The following is a 19,051-nucleotide window of genomic DNA, read 5'->3' as shown; positions in this document are numbered from 1 at the left end:
GATACACTTGCCAATCAGCACTGAGGGCCATTAACTGAATGTTTACAAAAAGCATAAACAAAAGTTAATGAACATGGAAAATCTAGCATCTTTTTTCCAGAGCTTTCCCTTTAATTACAGTAATGACAAAATTAAGTTTTCAGTGATTTTCTACACTCCACTGGATGGGCATTGGAGACATTGTTACCTACTGGCTTTAATACTACCTCACATTCAACTTGGGTCAATAAATATGAAGTTTGATATCTTAATTGCCATAAAGAGCAACAATGAATAATACAAAACATACATACAAGAAAAGGATGGTGGAAATGCCAAGTTCTACCCTTAAAATAGCAGCTACCAAGATATGGCAGTTTGGAATTCTGGTCTAAATCCCAAATACAATAGTTGACATAAAATAGCAAAACGTATTGGAATAAAATTCAAACAGAGCAAGAGATAACAGGTGTTTGACAAAGCAAAGTAACAGAAAACAAAAATAACTAGGGGAAGGTCTCCCATGGGGGGCCACAAGAAGTAATCTCTGTAACCATCTATTGTTCTGTAATAATCCCATCACCATACCCTGCCATCCTTCTTTAACAAAGAAACTTCCATAACTCACCTTGTCTCTCTGTTCCTTTTTCTTAGCCTGTTTGGCTTCAATTTCCCTTTTCATTTGTTTTTCCTGTTCCTTTTTCTTCCTTGCTAACTCCTTCTCTCTCTCCTTTACAACATCTTCTTGCTTTGCTTTCATTTCATTTAGAGTTACCAAACCAATGGTCGAACTCTGGAATAAAGTATTTGATCATTACCATTAGTACACTAATAGAAACTTACATATTATCATTGCATCATATATGGCCATGATATTTCTTGTTTCATATTTCAGATGACAACACACAAGGATATTCACCTTTAACTGCTGCTCAACAGCATCATAATGAACTGCAAACTTGTTTTCAATTTTGTTGATTTTCAGGGATTCTTCAAGCTTTCTTTTCTTCTGCTCCATTTCCTCTTGTTCTCGTTCTCTTTTTTTCATAATCTGCATGGCTCGGCCAGCTTCGCTGGCTGCTCCCTTGTACTGAGCCATTTTTTAAGTTAACACAACTACAATACTCTGAAATTTAAGTAATAACGTAATTAATATCTTCAGCAGAAGCCTCACAAAGTATACCGTAAATAATAAAAATCACATTTTCCCTGTGCCTATAGGCTGCTATTAGTTGGGAATGAAGTCCATCCCAATTCAGAGAAAATTGAAGTGAATCAAGATACAATTACAGTAAACCCACCGTATTCGCATTCTCGCGATTCGCAGACTCACCTATCCGCGGATTTCTCTATGGAACATATATACAAATTATTAGCGGAAAATTCGCCCATTCGCAGTATTTTTCACTGAGAAATATTGACTAATTAATGTACTTTCATACCCTTTTCATGACTATATGCACTTTTTGTGATAAAACTATTAAAATGCTCAGGTACAAGCATTTTTAGAGGGTTTTTTGTGTTTGAACAATCCAAATAGGCAGTTCTAAGTATTTTTAGAGGAGGTTTTAAGTAGCCATGGACTTTAGCTATTCGTGGGGGGGTTATGCATCCCCCACAAATACGGGGGGTTCACTGTAACTTTCTGCAAGGAAAAGGAGCACATGGGGAGAACCTTCTAATACTATGCCAAAATCATCAAACAATGCCAATCTAAAGAGCCGGAAGGAGAACGCAAACACTTCAATTTAAAATTACAGTTTTTATATCACAAAAATTTAAATTTCAAAAACATAGCACACGCGTGATGTATAACCAAAGTTTAAGATATTGTAAACAGCACACTGAAAGTGGGAGGGTACTGAGCCTTAATTTAAGCTGCTCTGTTTCTGCATATTAACCCAGAAGTATTAAATGATGACTGGGAAGAAAAATCTAGAAGAATCTATATAGATGATACTACCAGTCTATTATGAAATTTCCAAGTTTCTCATGTGATGAGAAGCTCAGCTCACAAAACAACTTACTTTATAAATCTAGAAATGTTCATCAGTGGTCTCATTAAACTAAAGTTCTATACAGAACAAAATAAATCAGGATATATCCTGACCTAGGAGCCACCAGACTACCTAGCCTAGAGTGCAATGTCCTAGCTACCTGACTGGGGGAAAGGGCCTCAAACTCAACGGACACCCTCCACCCCTTCACTGTTCTCTAAAATGGCAATCAGTATGCAAAAGATGTGTATGTTAGTAGTTTTCCGCTAAGTTAATGATTAGGCTAGTAGATTTAAAAACCAGCATGTGGGCCTTTTAAATTAAATCCTGCAACTACATTCACACAGTCATTGGCCTAGACCATTTTACTGAAGTCTAAAGTCTTGAAAATTTGTCAGCCCAAGTTGTTATCATAACAACCTTGTGAAATCAGTAATGCAAAGTAGGGTACAAGTTAAGTATACCCGAGTTTAACCAGACCACTGAGCTGATTAACAGCTCTCCTAGGGCTGGCCCGAAGGATTAGGCTTATTTCACGTGGCTAAGAACCAATTGGTTACCTAGCAACGGGACCTACAACTTATTGTGGAATCCGAACCACATTATGGCGAGAAATGAATTTCTATCACCAGAAATTAATTCCTCTAATTCTTCACTGGCTGGCCAGAGACTCAATTAGGGTACAACAGCAGACTACTACCACAGCCTGATTTCCACCAGTTGCCAACTGAGATATTTATTATCTTTTGTTTATGTTTTTATTTATGTTTATGTCGTTTGTTTATATGTTTATATTTACAATCTTTTGTTTACATTTTGTTACATTCATCCCACAGGGCCTGGTACTAAACACTGCACCAATTTTGCAAGTAAACTGGCTGTTGTCAAGCCTGAAGGGTGCAGTAGTAATCTGAAATTTTACCAAAATTGGTATGAAACTCAAGTTTTCAGGTTATCCTAAGGAATAAACTGTCAGGACACTCAAAAGGAAACTGCATGGAATTTATCATGACAGGACTATTATTTGATGGTTTCTTATAAGCTTTTATGCAAGTTTCCTCAGCTTTGCTACTGCTTCTTGAGATATCTTCAGGTGCATTAATAGCATTCTGCTTCTGAACTTCACTGCAAAAAAAATATATAATATATATATATATATATATATACACATAGGGGCTTATATATATATATATATATATATATATATATATATATATATATATATATATATATATATATATATATATATATATATATATATATATATATATATATATATATATGTGTGTGTGTGTGTGTGTGTGTGTGCATGTATAAGTGTGTGTGTGTGTCTGTCTTTACAGAACAACAGTGCTTGGAAACCATACAAGGCAAACTGAATTTTCACACTGAAACCATACAAAACAAACTGTGAATTTTCACACCGTAAGAGTTGGGTTTTGTCAGCAGCTGGAATGATAAAAAGAAATATATGTATATTTTACCTTATATGATTAGCCTATAAGTTATTCATAAAAAATGTCATTTCTTGGTCATTACTATTAGGTCTAATTAACAATTATAAACTAATAACTTGTGAGTTTTGGGCCATTCTTGGTCTTTTGTCCTGTGATATTTTAGAATTTGCTAGTAATACTATAGAACAGCTCCTCACGGACTATTACCTTGGAAATTGATTTTTCATATACTTTTAGTGTTGCTGATAAAGGAGGTGGTGTTGTTTTATGTCGGTCAATTATTATCAAACTCCTCTCTATCCATCATGTTTGGGGACCCTTTGGGAACATGGGTTTTTGGGTGGGGGAAATTGTTGGGTGCAAGACTGGACTGTCAAGTTGTTGTTATGGGATGGTTCCACGCAAGCACATGTCATTAAGGATCCATATATTCAAGAAGGGATTGGCTAAGGAAATCTATTATAAATGAACCATACTAACCTAATGTACCCTAGCCTAACCTAGTAGGCCATGTTACTTAGCTGTGGGCTCCAGCCCCCAGACCCACCCAGTGAAGGGAACTCCACTATTTTACCAAGTTCCCCTAAAACACTGCGCATATGTCATAGCATTCCAGGACTACCAGCATTCAAAAACATATCAGTTCTGAAGTTAATTACAGGTTAATTACAGTCAACTGACAAAAAATTACAGTAAATTCTAGTCAATTTCCAAAGTAATACCCTACCCCATATGGAGCTGTTCTGGGTGTTCAACCAATTTGCAATCTCCCGAGAAAATTACATGAAAATAAACGAGTAAATTACACTTTCCTAACTTTAACTTGGCTTAGGCCTAAGCTGCATTGCGGATAGGCTACTGCAACTTCACAGGTCAAATACAATTACCTAACAGATCGGTGACACCCAGGGTAAAAGTGCACCTAAGAATTAGCCTACAAGCCAAAACAGATGTCTGCTAGGCGTAGTTTATATCTAATTTCCGTTTAAACTGACCGACGTAAAGTACTAGACTCTTAAGGCATGGTTACCTCACCTGGGCTAGGCCTAGCCTTTACGCTATGGCAATGCTGGGGATGCTGCACTCTAGCTAAACTAGCACTCCAACCTAACCTAGTAGGTCTACCCCTGTCCTTTATTCATTTTGGGTCATGGAATTAAAACCATAAACTGATAATTAGGCCTATACTTACAAAATAGGCAGTGATAAGTTTGAGCACTAGCTAGGATGTACCCTATTGCAGGGGAACAACTGCAGACAGATCACAGTTCCGAGAATCATTGTTGTAAACAAGCGTAATTCTCAGCTGCCAATATTTACCCTCTGATTTACCCTTCCTTCGTGCCAACATTTTTGCTAGGTAGATAAATTAATAATTTGATAATTCTAAACAAGTACTAATTATATCAAATGGTAGCAAGTGCTGGCTCGATATGTTTTGTTTGATTCGGCTGCGCTTTTCCCGAGATAATTCACAAATTGTAATTTAATTACGCAAAGTACCAAATGCTTTCACGTCGGCCTTTATATATATACACAAATTAAGTGGAAAAAATTTAAATGAAACCTTAAGCTGACACTAATATTCATTTACCTGGCTTCGATCACTGGCTCCTGATTTTATCCCCGATTCATCGTTGCTCATTCTGCAAACACCATTGCGACACATTGCACGTTTTCCCATACATTTCATATCAAAGATATCTTTTGCTTGTTTTCTTGCACTTTCAGGTAAACATGGCATTTATATATAAAACACCCTAATCATTTATTTCACAACACATTGCACAGTATCTTATGTCAATCTCTAAGCATCTTCCAGGACAGTTAGCATGATCTATTGGCTTTTTTTTTAATTCTGCAGTAGTTTTTAACAGCTAACTGGATCGGGTCCGGTACTACTTATTTCAGTTCTATCAAGTAAATAATGCTCTGCTTGAACTTTTTCAATTCTGTACAGGTTACGTAAGTCATGAAATCTGTCATCATTGTTTTAGCCCGGTAATATCTTTCAGGTCAACTACATCCATGCTAATTTTACCTATTAATTTTACCTATTTTCATTTCTTTCCCGTTATTGTGCAGATTTCTGTATTTGCGTCATTTTTTAATATTTATTTCATTACTTTTTGTCATACATTCTCATGTCTATCCCTCATGTATGTAGTACATGTAATGATTGTTCGATATTCTCTTTGGATTCTATAACATAACCTCATTTTTTAGTTCTTAGCGTTGGTTGTTTTTGCAATGTCAAAATTTTAATGGTTGTAAATAAATTTGGATCACTGTTGTTCTGTTTCAGTGCTACCTTCCTGCATCCTTCATAAGCCGTAATCTATTTAGTTCTTTTTTCATTATGATCCAGTCCTCTGGTATATTTTCCATATACTATATCCTATTTGTACTTGTTAGTTTACTAATTTCATGGCTATGCTGAAACTGCATGCACTATTAATCATTATCTCGCCTGAATTGTATGGCTAGTTATTAAATGTCAATTTGTGGCTTATTGTAAGCTATGGCAGTTTCTGATTGTAATTTCTAACCTTTCCTTTTGCTACGGGCAACATAATGTTACCTATGAATTTTGATGGATGTTTCTTTTTTACTGCTTGTTTTACTGCACTTATTTCTTACCAGCCAAATTTTGTACTTGTGAATTTATTTGTCATTATCTTACATTTTCTTATATTTCGGTAGTTTCTGTAATTCCAGCAGGGCAATTTACAAGTGCTTTGCCATTCTCGTCCATTTTGGAACATTAAAAGCTGAGCGTCTTGATATAGTCTTTAGGGTCATGCTTATCAAAACATTTTTAAAACCATATTAACGGTGACCTACCTAAAATGCATTTCAGCTAATCGTTTCCTTTAGTGTTAATCTTCCTTCTAGGCCACCACATTGGACTCTATTTGGTTTCACATTCAACTTCGTAATCTTTTACAACCCAAGTTACTGAAAGGTTTTCCCTTTGTTACCATGATTATTAATCTCCCGCCCACAACCTCTATCTGACCTCCTCTTCTATGCAGGAGTGATAAGATGCCAAGACCATTCAGAGAAACGCGGCTGTATGCGATGTTTCTTTCATATGTTCTACGCTCGTTCATTCTTGTTTTACCCAGGTCCCTTATTGCAACATTATCTACGCCTGACTGTTACGACCTGAGTGATGTATCTATTCGTTAACTTAATTCTGAAAATTTCCACATCTGAACTATTGTTCTTTCTGTCTATTCTGTAGCTACTCTGTAGCTTGTAACCACATAGTTCTTCTCTAGGGGGATCATTTCTTGTGGTACCCTTTCTTTCTGGGGCTGCCTATTGCTAATAATCATTCACAGAATTGTTCTTACTCTTCTCATCATTTTTCTAATTCCTCGGTTACCATTCTCTCCTCTCACAGTTACGACAACAGTGAGTTTATGTCCGTCTGTTATCGTCTTGAACTAAAAGGCATACAATTCACATCTCCCTTGGACTTTATTTCTTTGCTTGTTTCCTTTATTTTGTGCCCCCTTTCCTTCTCTTTTTCTCCTGGAGTGTGATTTTTCATGAAGATGTCTTGTAACTACTGTACATCGGTGTATTCCCTCCCGTGACTTTCCACCTTAACATGTCTTTTTAATTTTTGTTTAATTTTGATGACTAACAAGCAAGCTCTGCCCTTGTGTTCCTTTCTTGCTTGTCTACTGTAAGTACAGTTTGTTTTTCTTCGCGATCTCTTGCCTATGTTACGTTTATCCCCCTCTCTTTTACTCATTTCATCGTCATCGACTATTCTCTAGTTCGTCAGTGCTAACATGGTGCAGAGATCTTATCGAGTTGATCATTTTATTGTTTTATATATGAATTTCAACTCTTTCCTCCTAAATATTCCCCGTCACACACCTTCCTCTTCTTCCTGTTTAATTTTTAACTTAATTAGTTGTGGAGGGTCAGTTCCAACAGCTCAGTTGTAGAAGAAGATCTGTAAAATAGTGCAAGCTCTTCTTCTTGCGCGTTAGTGAGGTTTGCTTGTAAGTCTAAAAATTAAACGTGAACTTAACGTCAGGAAAGTATGAAAATTACAGTAACTATCAGGTACTGAAGTGGGTATTTGTAACTATTTAGTGATGTCGTCATGACTATAAAACATCGAAATAACGAAATTTACCAGATAGCAAATATGAAATTTACAGAAAATTGAAAATTACTGTAGTTGATTTCAGGTCAAAACTTGAAAATCATTCTATGAAATTTATTGTAGTAAAATCAAGACCAGGAATAAACACACTATTTTAACTTAAGCATGCAAAAAACAGAGCCGGAACATACCGGTATGTGAAGGTATGGACGACTACATAGGACAGACAAATGCAGAGAGACTGACGAATGTTGATTAATGACAAAAAAAGAGTAACGTCGAGATGTCCAACATTTGTACAACAAAATTTAGAGGAGATTATTGTTTCATGTATAAAGGAAGCATGAAGAAAACAGGAAAGAACCTGCTTACTCACGGCGAAAAATCAAGACTGTCACGTTCATCGTGGATACTGTAAATTAATGGGAAATTTTATGGTAAAAACCAATGGTTGCTCATTTATGAAATATTGGTCTATTACATGGCGTCGTGAAATATTCACAAAGACGTGTAGAAAACAACTGTTTATCGCAGCAGCTTGTTAATTATACGAAGAATTGATAGCATAGATTTTACTGCTGACAGGTCTGTTAGGAGAAAGTTAAAGGAAAGAGATCCTGTTTAAAGAATTGTGGCATTGAAGGGAATCAGATGAAGTTATGCTAAAGGGGCTCATCCTTCCCCTCCCTCCCCTCCTCCCCCTACTACTACTACTACTACTACTACTACTACTACTACTACTACTACTACTACTACTTTGTAAAAATGAATGACAGTTACTACTAAATATCTGGTACTACGAAAGCCATATACCAAAAGCAAGCATAGGCAAAGGAGAAATAGAACTAGCTAGAGAGCCGTTTCAAAGACAAAACCCGTCTATTTACTACAACTACTACCAGTTACAACAGCACCTGCATGCTATGCAATTAACAGCAGTTGAAAGCATTTTTCCCTCTCTCTCCCTCCAGCGCGCCCCTCTCACCTTAGCACCCCGTCCCCAACCTCTCCTCACCAACACCACAGCTCTCTTTGACCTTTCTTCAAATCACTTCGCCCGTAGGCATTCATCCCAGGCATTTATTTTGCACGGATATGAATTACTCACAGACTCGGCATAACTTACAAGTGGAATTCCAGTTTTTCCTCTTCTCTCATTGTATTTTTCTGCGTAATATTTTCATCGAAACTCGGCTGTTGTCAGTTCTGTCAGATGGACTATTACTATCGTAGTACTAAGGAAAAACAGTATAAGAGTCTACAGCTTTTGTCAAACGATTTATTTCTTGTGAATATTTATCCTGAAAGCGAAATATCTAATAATTTGGAAATTTTAATTGTTACGAAGCATGCAGAAATATTTAAATTTTGTGTATTCGTTTTGCTACTAACATCGTAGTCTAGAGTGACGAATAAAATCATTAATCCCAGTCTGTAAGGTTCCTTGAACTTTGCGTTGAACCCCACCTACAATTCAACAATTTGTCTGAGTCTATTTACTTGAGGGTAGGGAACGTCTTCCAGAAAATGCCTGAATTAATTTTATTCTCTTTTAAATTTCAGTTTTTCTGTTTATTTACACTACCATGATGTTCAGCAGTCAGCTGGTCAAAATGGCGGGAAATTACAATACAATTTCAAAGACTATAAAGGGCCCAAGAAAATTACTAGATTCGCTATTTTTCATTTTTTTCTTGTTGGCTTTTGGGCATTTGCACATGAAGGCATTTTGACCTTGCATGTGTAAACCGCGACGATTCTTATACCATGTACTTCCGCAGTCCCAAGCACTATTGCATGCCACGTTCAGTTGCGTGTGTTACAAACCTAAACTGATATCTAGAATACTCAATTAAACAAAGATAAGCGGAAGAATTTCACTCCTTAATACTAGGACAGATTTCATTTTATTCATAGAACTCAACTTTCCCTCTCATTGGTAGACTGTTATAGATTAAGCTGTTCTTGTATCAGCTGATAGATCACCCAGAAGGATCATGTAAAAGTAGTCACATATTTCAGCTGTCTCTCACGATCCACCACAAGAAAGAAAAAATCCATTTGTTGCTCATCTTACATAAAAAAATGTATAACTGCCTATGTTTCCCCGAGATGGTGCTGTTTTAAGCTGTATGTGTAACCATGTCAACTTCTTTCAGGCTGACGTGACCACATGTGATATCTCCCCATCCCTACACCCACTCCTCACACCCAAGCGAATTTTGAACTGTTTGCAAGTACGACCACTTAATAACACTCTTCATACGGTTATCACGTCGTTAAATCTGTTTGCTCGTTACTACTTTTAGTATTATTCAACGACTCATCCGCCCACCCCACCCACACACATACTCGTGGAAAATACAAAAATAGCATAACGTACTGTCGTAAAATACGAGAGTACAGATCATTGCCCTCAGAAGCAATTTTACAATCGCAACCCCAGGGAGTTTACTTTTTTTACGTCTGTCTTTTGTGTCCGGTCTGCCGCGAGAGCAAGCCTAATTCCGGCGCACGCACGGCATATGTTTGCAAGCTCTCTCTGGAATTAATGCTTCTCTTATCTTCAGAACATTTATTTGCAAGGAATAGTTCTTATGCTGCCCCACCATTTAAAACTAGCATCAAGTTATTTTGTGATACTAGAAAAACAGAATGTAAGACATACCTAAATACAGATATAGTTACGACCACAACAAATCGTGAGAAATGAAAACATTCTCTTTTGTCCGGCCATTCATTCCGATGATTTAGATGAAAAAAAGAGGTTCGTGCTCTTAAGTAAATAAAGGAACATTTTTTACAAGTAATATGCTCTTTGCAGATGCAATTATAAACATACATAAAGCACAATATGTATTTATAACACTAAGCTTTCCAATTCAACTGAGCTATTTTGGAAGTTTTACGATGCTGAATATAACTTTCTCAACTAGTTACAAAGCTTCACGGAACCAGCACGAGGTGTTCATGTGTGTAGCAGGTGGTCATTTTTTTTTTACTCTCTCTCTCTCTCTCTCTCTCTCTCTCTCTCTCTCTCTCTCTCTCTCTCTCTCTCTCTCTATTGTAATGTTTGATTACATGCGAACCTGTGCACCGTCCACTTCATTTAATTGTACAGAAGACATTTATTATCACAGAGATTATCTTAGTTTAGTTCTGCAGAAGCGATGAATATGCTGGTTTAACGATTCACTATCTCAATCAGTTCCAATGCCTAGAGAGACGCCCTTAAGCACCACAACCCATAAACCGGTTATAAAAAAAATGTACACCCACGTACCTACTCTGTGCATTTCAAGTTGCAAATGAAAATGCCACGAAGTTTGAAGAATTCTATTAAAGAAGAAAAAAAAAAAGTCCTTTTTGCCTTAGAGTTGGTTCTTTGAAAGTCAATTGTGCTTTTCCGTGTTGTGAGAGCCGTCTTCCAAGTATAGCTTGTGAAAATTGATGATCAAATTTCATATCCACAAATCATACTTTATATTGTTTCTGCATATAACGTGCGTTACCTAACGTAGGTGCAACTGCGTATTTGGTATATCTTTCGTTAGTAAGTAAGTTCATTACTGATTTCACACTACAGCATTTATGCAAAATAAATATTTTAAAGATACTATGAGAAACAATATTATATTCTTTTTATGCTGGAAAATATTATACAGTATATAATTGGGAAGCATGCAAACATATTTCTCTCTCTCTCTCTCTCTCTCTCTCTCTCTCTCTCTCTCTCTCTCTCTCTCTCTCTCTCTCTCTCTCTCCACCAAGACTCGAAAATTTTCCGTCTCGTCTGTCTGACATACAGCAACGAGACTACAAAGGAGGCTGTTATGAAAAATGAGTCTAGGAATGTGATGTCTCAGTCACGGTCTCAGGTAGTCAGGTGTCTCAAGTGGGTCGAGAGGATGACCTGACCGGAAGAAAAGAATCGAAATTTATGTTACACAAGGAGCGTCATCAATGAGGAAATAATGATGCAGTCTTTTGTGTACACCGTTCCGCGTTAAAGGCTCACAAAAAATAGTCGCTAGTGGCTGCAATCGAATTTATCGTCACAGCAGGAAGAAAGAGGCATGACGTGACCTTTTATAGCTTTTGCTGCGTAATCTTCGTTGGTTCTCCATAAGAATATCAGCACTTCCTTACAAGACAGACTTAGTCTCATACCTTGCTCATATCCCCTCCCCCATCCTCCCCCGGTAATAAGGTCGGGAACCGAACCCGGTTTTGTACCCTACCTTCGTCCAGCTCAGGCAACCAGACAAGAGTGCTGAGAGTCACAGTTCTATGCTTGTTGGAAGAAACCTAAAGAAATTAATTTATAAAGTTGTGCAAATAATATGAATTTCTACCCTCCAATCGCCTCCTCGATTCCACTTTTTTTGCCACTACGATTATCCTGCACATTAAAGCACGTACGAAGCATGCGACATTAGTTTATGAGATACCGACGATCTTACGATAAGACTATTTACGTCCTGTCTTCTCAGTCACTGGAGAGAGAGAGAGAGAGAGAGAGAGAGAGAGAGAGAGAGAGAGAGAGAGAGAGAGAATTACTAGCTGCCTATTAATCACTTCTCAGGTTGACTTGAATGCCAAAGAAGACAAATGGTGCTATGAGTGTGAGAGGAATGTAGATTATAGAAAGAAATTGCGGCAAACAGTGAACCAAATGATACACGTTAATCCTACAGGCGCTGTCTAGAGCAGAAGAGACGGAAGTCAACAGGTTAATCCTTTTATTATCCTTTCTTTTCTCTATTCCCGCCTCATTTTCTTAAATATTAGATAGGAATGCGAGATATGATATGGGTGGAATCAAACAGTGATTTCTTAGATGAAGCGCACATACAAATAAAAATACTTTTTGACAGCTCAGCACTGTCTAATTTTTCATAATAAAATGGCTGAGACATCATTTATAGTACACATATGTAAATGTATAAGGTTCATAGATGATAACGAGAGAAAAAGCTTATCGGAGGATTACATGATCATTTCAGTTAAGGGGACATATTGTTAACTTTCTCCATATCTGCAGACAAGATAAAACGTTCAATGAAGGTGCTTCGTTGAGAGAAACATACAGCAGATTTGTCCTTACGTAAGAAAAATTACTCCCAAATAACAAGGCTACTCAATTCAATTACTCTAAAGAATGAAAAATCCCGTAAGGTATTATAGACCAATATATTGACTTCAGCTAATGTGAAATAGAGGAGATTGTTCCCTTTGGCCATAGAAACATTAACTATGTTTAAAATTTACAATATTCATTGCAGACAACAAACTTTGAGTCTTTTGTTCAGATGTATTTTAATGAAAGACGTCCACAGCTGGCCAAGGGATAAAACGTTTAATGGCTGTTTCTTATATCATTCATAAGTTTTCTGTTATCCATAAGTCTACTAGCGGTTTAAATGACTGTTCGGAACTCCGGTAGTGTTTATATGACGAGTATTCGTGGCTTCTGGATGATGTAAGTCTAGCAAATCAGGTGAGTAAGATGCTGAAACATAGTACTAGGCAGTAGTGCGTGCTTACCTATATTATTAGGTCGATATCAAAAAGCCTGTCTCGGGTCATGAGAGATATTTTCAAAAGACAGACTTACAATAGATTTCTTATCCATCCACTCAGAAGGTCATGAGACATCACATACCCCTATCAGGGACCCATTTTTATACCAGACCAGATACTGTCATATCTACGCATTCAATCAGAATCATAAACACATTTAATCTTTCTCAGTAACTTATCCTTTATATTAAACATCCTCAGACTTCCAAAATAAGTGTTCCTTGTTTAAATCTAAACTAAGCTGCCTTACTTTCTCAATTAAAATCCTACCAATATTCTCATATATATATATATATATATATATATATATATATATATATATATATATATATATATATATATATATATACATATATACACACACATATGTATATACATACATATAAATGTGGGTCCGTGTTTGTGGTGAGTGTGTGTGTGTAGGGGGAGAGAGAGAGAGAGAGAGAGAGAGAGAGAGAGAGAGAGAGAGAGAGAGAGAGAGAGAGAGAGAGAGATGGGACTTATCGAAAGGAGATCACTGCATAAAAAATTTTACCTTTAAAATCATTGGCCATCCGTATAAGGTTACAGGTGAAAAGATTGCCTTGGGCAATGGTCATACACTAGGAGGTTATTTTGAGCAAGAGTTTCATAATTATAAGTCACCGTCGCTTCGGACTTCTAATAAATCTGATAAGCAGTAATTATCTTCCATTTTCGTTCATTTTTTTGTACAGGTCCTCAGAAAAGTTCCTCGTGCCTTTTCGTTGATAATTATGATCCCGTTTTGGCTATAGGTGTAAATAGGACTAGGTCTGTAAACACAAGATCTCAGCGCGGTATCACATACGCTAGGCTGTACTTGTGGAGTTATCCTTCCTCTGCACTGGTGATAATGCATATTTGTTTTGCGTGGGAGATATCTTTCCCTTGCTCGCTTACAATAATGCAAATGATCTGTTTGTGGGTGACATTGCCTACTTGTCATGTGTTAGCAACCATAGAATACGGTCTAGGTAGTGTCGTAGACATACTCGTACTGGGATTGATGTCACACTGACGATAGGGTTAAATTTTTTCGCGAGAATATTTTTCTTAATAACGGTCTAGCATTTTTCTGATCACAAATAAGTCTATCATTGTAATGTGCATCTGATAATCACTTGATCATAGTTAATATCAGTAGAGAAATTCCTGTCTCCCCATTTGTTACTTTATGACCTCGAAAGAAAGTTCTTATAGACTGGATTTTTTTGTACGCTCGCTAAGTGGACATTTTTTTTTTACTCTGGTCACAATCCAATTAGTTTGAGAGGTCTGTTTTTTATAATTGTCTAATGAGGTCTAGATTCACCAATACAATGAATGTGGCGTATTATTATTAGTAGTACTGTATATCAGGTCCACAATAATATCAGTGGTGAATTGTTGATTTTATAATAAAAAAATTACAAAAGCTTTCGAACCTTGTCCTGGGTTCGAAAGCTTTTGTAATCTTTTTATAAAATCAACAATTCACCACTGGATATTATTGTGAACCTCATATACAGCATATCCCGTTCTCGATCTAGAGGAGAAAGACCTATTATTATTATTATTATTATTATTATTATTATTATTATTATTATTATTATTATTATTATTATTATTATTATTATTATTATTATTATTCACTCCCCGAAAACAAACAGACAGACAGCCTGATTCATGCACAACAAGAGCAGTGTTTCATTAGAGGTGTAGTTGATTTGTATGAAAGTAAAAGTGTCACTGTATTTATACAGAGAAAATAAAAGGTAAGGAATTTCTTGTAACGTACACAAAACGTTATGTGTATCCAAATAACACAGATGATCTGCAGGAAATATAGTGCATTAAGACTGCCGCCATCCAGCCTGGGCCAGCTGACATAAACAAACAAACACACACACACACACACACACACACATATATATATATATATATATATATATATATATATATATATATATATATATATATATAATATATATATATATATATATATATATATATATATATATATATATATATATATATATATATATATATAAAGAACATACAAATAAGAGGCTTGATAAATACTCGGTCAGATGGCTATAGAACGGACTTGGCTCAGATCTTCATGGCCTAAATTGCTGGCTGTATGGTGTTTAACGAAACTAACGTTTTTATTGCGGTGGCGACTGGACACCAGCTGGCAATGCAGCCCTGTAACAAGAGAGCTTTGGATAACTCTCATTTGCCATAACAGCATCTTCTCTCGTTTCCATCTCATGAGAATTTTCATGTTGTGCATAAGCTTTGTTTTTGTAAAGAGATAGACAGAAGTAAATCATAGTGAATATGAGCAAAATAACATTGAGAAAGAAAGAATATAAAGGGTTTATATATACAGTATATATATATATATATATATATATATATATATATATATATATATATATGTATATATATACAGCTAAATGTGATAAATAATATTGCCAAGACCAGGAAGAGCATTCTTTATTGTACGAGCTTTCGAGGCATAAAACCTCATCATCAGGCTGAAAAAACCGACAAGGATGAGAATCAATAAAATTACAATAAAATTAATTGTCATGATAAATCTTCAGCAAAAATACCAACGAAATATATAAAATAAACAAGTAAATACAAACTAAAAGGGTGAGACGTAAAATAACGAAAAATTAAAAACACAAACATAAAAATATGAAAATAAAACTAAGGTGAAATGTAAACAAACTACCACTCACAAAGTAAAATATTTAACGACCTAATTGAGTACCTACTATGAAATTACACGATAGCTAGTTGAATACCAGACGAGTTGTTCAATTCCGGCTTCATCTTTTTAATAGTCAGCGACTCTGAAATTGAAAGGTCCAGTCTATTTGAACAAAAAGACAATACCCGAAAATCCAGGTCAGTGAAAGGATGGTCCTGTGCTAAACTGTGTTCTCTAATGGCAGAAAAGGTTGGTTAGTTCTAATAGAAAGACCTCTGTGTTCCAAAATTCTGTGTCTGAGCCAGCGGGAACTGGATCCCACGTATCGCAGACCACACTGCGAACAAGTGAACAAGTAAACGACACAGGAATTAAGGTCCACAGGCAGAGTAGGCTTCTCTCTCAACAGTGATCTTATTGTAAAAGGATTACAGAAAACAAACCGGAAACTAATTTGAGGGAAACAATGCTCAAGTATTTCTTGTAACTTTTTACGGACCATATAGCTACTATGACCAAGGTAAGGTACTGTACACCGGTCTGGGAGAAAACTTTTCATTAAAAATTTTTTTCAGAAATTTGTAAAATACAAAAATGGGATATGAGTTATAACCTGTCTAAGTTTTTAGTTCCAGTTTTATACCCTCTAACTTTAAGTGAATTTAACATCTCTAATTCTTCCAAATTTGTTAAAGAATTATGCTCTTTCAATTTTAACCAAGATGTTGCAATGGCTAGTTTCGATGTAACCTCTCTTTTCACCAATATCCCATTAAAAGAAACAACCGACATTTATTCTTAATAATATATGTGAAAACCATTTATCAGTGTTTGGACTTAATAAAATAGACTTGCAAAAATTATTACATTTAGCAACTGCTGATGGCATTTTTACTTTTGATGGTAAATTATATAATCAAATAGATGGAGTAGCTATGGGAAATTCCTTGGACCTGTATATGCGGATTGCTTCATGGGTTATTGTGAAAGGATTTGGATGTCTGAATGCCCTAGTGCTTTCAAACCTTTGTATTACCGTAGGTATGTAGATGATACTTTCCTTGTGTTTAAGGAATTATCACGTGTTGATTTGTTTTTTTGAATATTTTAATTCTCGTCACCCTAACATTTCTTTTACTTGTGAGACGGAACAGGATAATAAGTTGTCATTTTTAGATGTACAGGTATACAGAAATAGTGGCAAATTTGAGACCTCTGTTTATAGGAAAAGTACTTTTACTGGCTTGGGATTGAATTACCTCAGTTTTTCGCCAAAGTTGTATAAGATGAACTCAATACGCACTTTGATAAATAGAGCCTACAATGTTTGTTGTGATTTTAATTTATTTCATCAAGATATGGTTTTCCTCCAGAATTATTTTTTCTGAAAACTCATATCCCATTTTTGTATTTTACAAAGTTCTGAAAATTTTTTTAAATGAAAGTTTTCTCCCAGACCGGTGTACAGTACTGCTAGTAAAGATGTAAAGTACATTAAATTGCCTTACCTTGGTCATAGTAGCTATATGGTCCGTAAAAAGCATTGTTTCCCTCAAATTAGTTTCCGGTTTGTTTTCTGTAATCCTTTTACAATAAGACCACTTTTGAGAGAGAAGCCTACTCTGCCTGTGGACCTTAATTCCTGTGTCGTTTACTTGTTCACTTGTTCGCAGTGTAGTCTGCGATACGTGGGATCCAGTTCCCGCTGGCTCAGACACAGAATTTTGGAACACAGAGGTCTTTCTATTAGAACTAGGTTTCCCCTTTCCAAACCACCCTTTTCTGCCATTAGAGAACACAGTTTAGCACAGGACCATCCTTTCACTGACCTGGATTTTCGGGTACTGTCTTTTTGTTCAAATAGACTGGACCTTTTAATTTCAGAGTCGCTGACTATTAAAAAGATGAAGCCGGAATTGAACAACTCGTCTGGTATTCAACTAGCTATCGTGTAATTTCATATTAGGTACTCAGTTAGGTCGTTAAATATTTTACTTTGTGAGTGGTAGTTTGTTTACATTTCACCTTAGTTTTATTTTCATATTTTTATGTTTGTGTTTTTAATTTTTCGTTATTTTACGTCTCACCCTTTTAGTTTGTATTTACTTGTTTATTTTATATATTTCGTTAGTATTTTTGCTGAAGATTTATTATGACAATTCATTTTATTGTAATTTTATTGATTCTCATCCTTGTCGGTTTTTTTCAGCCTGATGATGAAGTTTTATACCTCGAAAGCTCGTACAATAAAGAATACTCTTCCTGGTCTTGGCAATATTATTTATCATTAAGGTAAGATTTCCAAGTAGCCGCCCAATTACTGAGGTTTTGTGTGTGTGTATATATATATATATATATATATATATATATATATATATATATATATATATATATATATATATATATATATCGAGTGTGTGTTTGTGTGCAGTATCATGTTTCCCTCGGTAGAGTTTGGCAGCATTTGAGCTGGTCAACAGCTAGATGGGTGATCTTCAAGAAATATTAGACGCCGTCCGTCGGCACAATCCTTTTGAACCTCCGTGATATAGGTGGGGTGAGGGGGTGATAGTTACAACACCCACAATGCTGAAAACGTAATTGTGTATCGCCTTTGATGCTCTCTCTCTCTCTCTCTCTCTCTCTCTCTCTCTCTCTCTCTCTCTATATATATATATATATATATATATATATATATATATATATATATATATATATATATATATATATATATATATATATATATATATATATGCCTTGATATGCCAATACCCCATGTTATGTTAGCCGACTAATTTTTTTCTTTTGTTTACAACTGAGTTCCCGATTTAATCTGCTCTTTACGACATGTCAGTCATTCCTGCATGGCTAATGTGCAGATATTATTGCATACGAATTAGTTAATGTAACCACAGGGTGTCCTAAACAAATTCCTATGTAATAACGAATTCGAAATATTGGCGCAAACGAGTCTGCGGCTTGAATGATAAGGTCGAAGCTGTCGTCTGCTGCAGCAGCGATTGCGTATTTGCGAATGTTTTCGCAGGAATGCCAACCCACGAATTATTGACTTTGAATTCTCTCTCAGAAGAAGTCAAATCGGGTAGATTCATTCTAAAGGTGTGCAAATGCTTTTTTAAAAGTTTTATAATACTGTACGTTCGTGCGAAATTTTAACATC

General features: G+C 35.8%; 1 protein-coding gene across 6 annotated transcripts in view; it reads right to left on the bottom strand.

Annotated features, from left to right (window-relative positions):
• Positions 1 to 5,165, bottom strand: part of LOC136850711 (protein FAM50 homolog) — a 55,428-nt gene extending 50,263 nt beyond the window's left edge. For 2 of the 6 annotated variants that reach the window (XR_010856699.1, XM_067124584.1), the window contains exons 1-3: positions 5,028 to 5,165; positions 899 to 1,105; positions 608 to 772 (exon numbers count right to left, since the gene is read on the bottom strand). Coding sequence is in view for 4 of the 6 variants with exons in the window: in XM_067124584.1 (XP_066980685.1) it covers positions 608 to 772; positions 899 to 1,078 (345 nt within the window). In the remaining 2 variants the exon portion in view is untranslated. Of the gene's footprint in view, positions 1 to 607; positions 773 to 898; positions 1,106 to 4,320; positions 4,517 to 4,625; positions 4,766 to 5,027 lie in introns of those variants that run through there. The other 4 variants (XR_010856698.1, XM_067124583.1, XM_067124586.1 and 1 more) reach the window with 3 other exon arrangements.
• Between the last annotated feature and the right edge of the window lie 13,886 nt (positions 5,166 to 19,051).

The sequence above is a fragment of the Macrobrachium rosenbergii genome, chromosome 22 (assembly GCF_040412425.1).
Source record: "Macrobrachium rosenbergii isolate ZJJX-2024 chromosome 22, ASM4041242v1, whole genome shotgun sequence".
NCBI classification, from domain to species: Eukaryota; Metazoa; Arthropoda; class Malacostraca; order Decapoda; family Palaemonidae; genus Macrobrachium; species Macrobrachium rosenbergii.
This window is presented reverse-complemented; position numbering and strand designations above follow the sequence as displayed.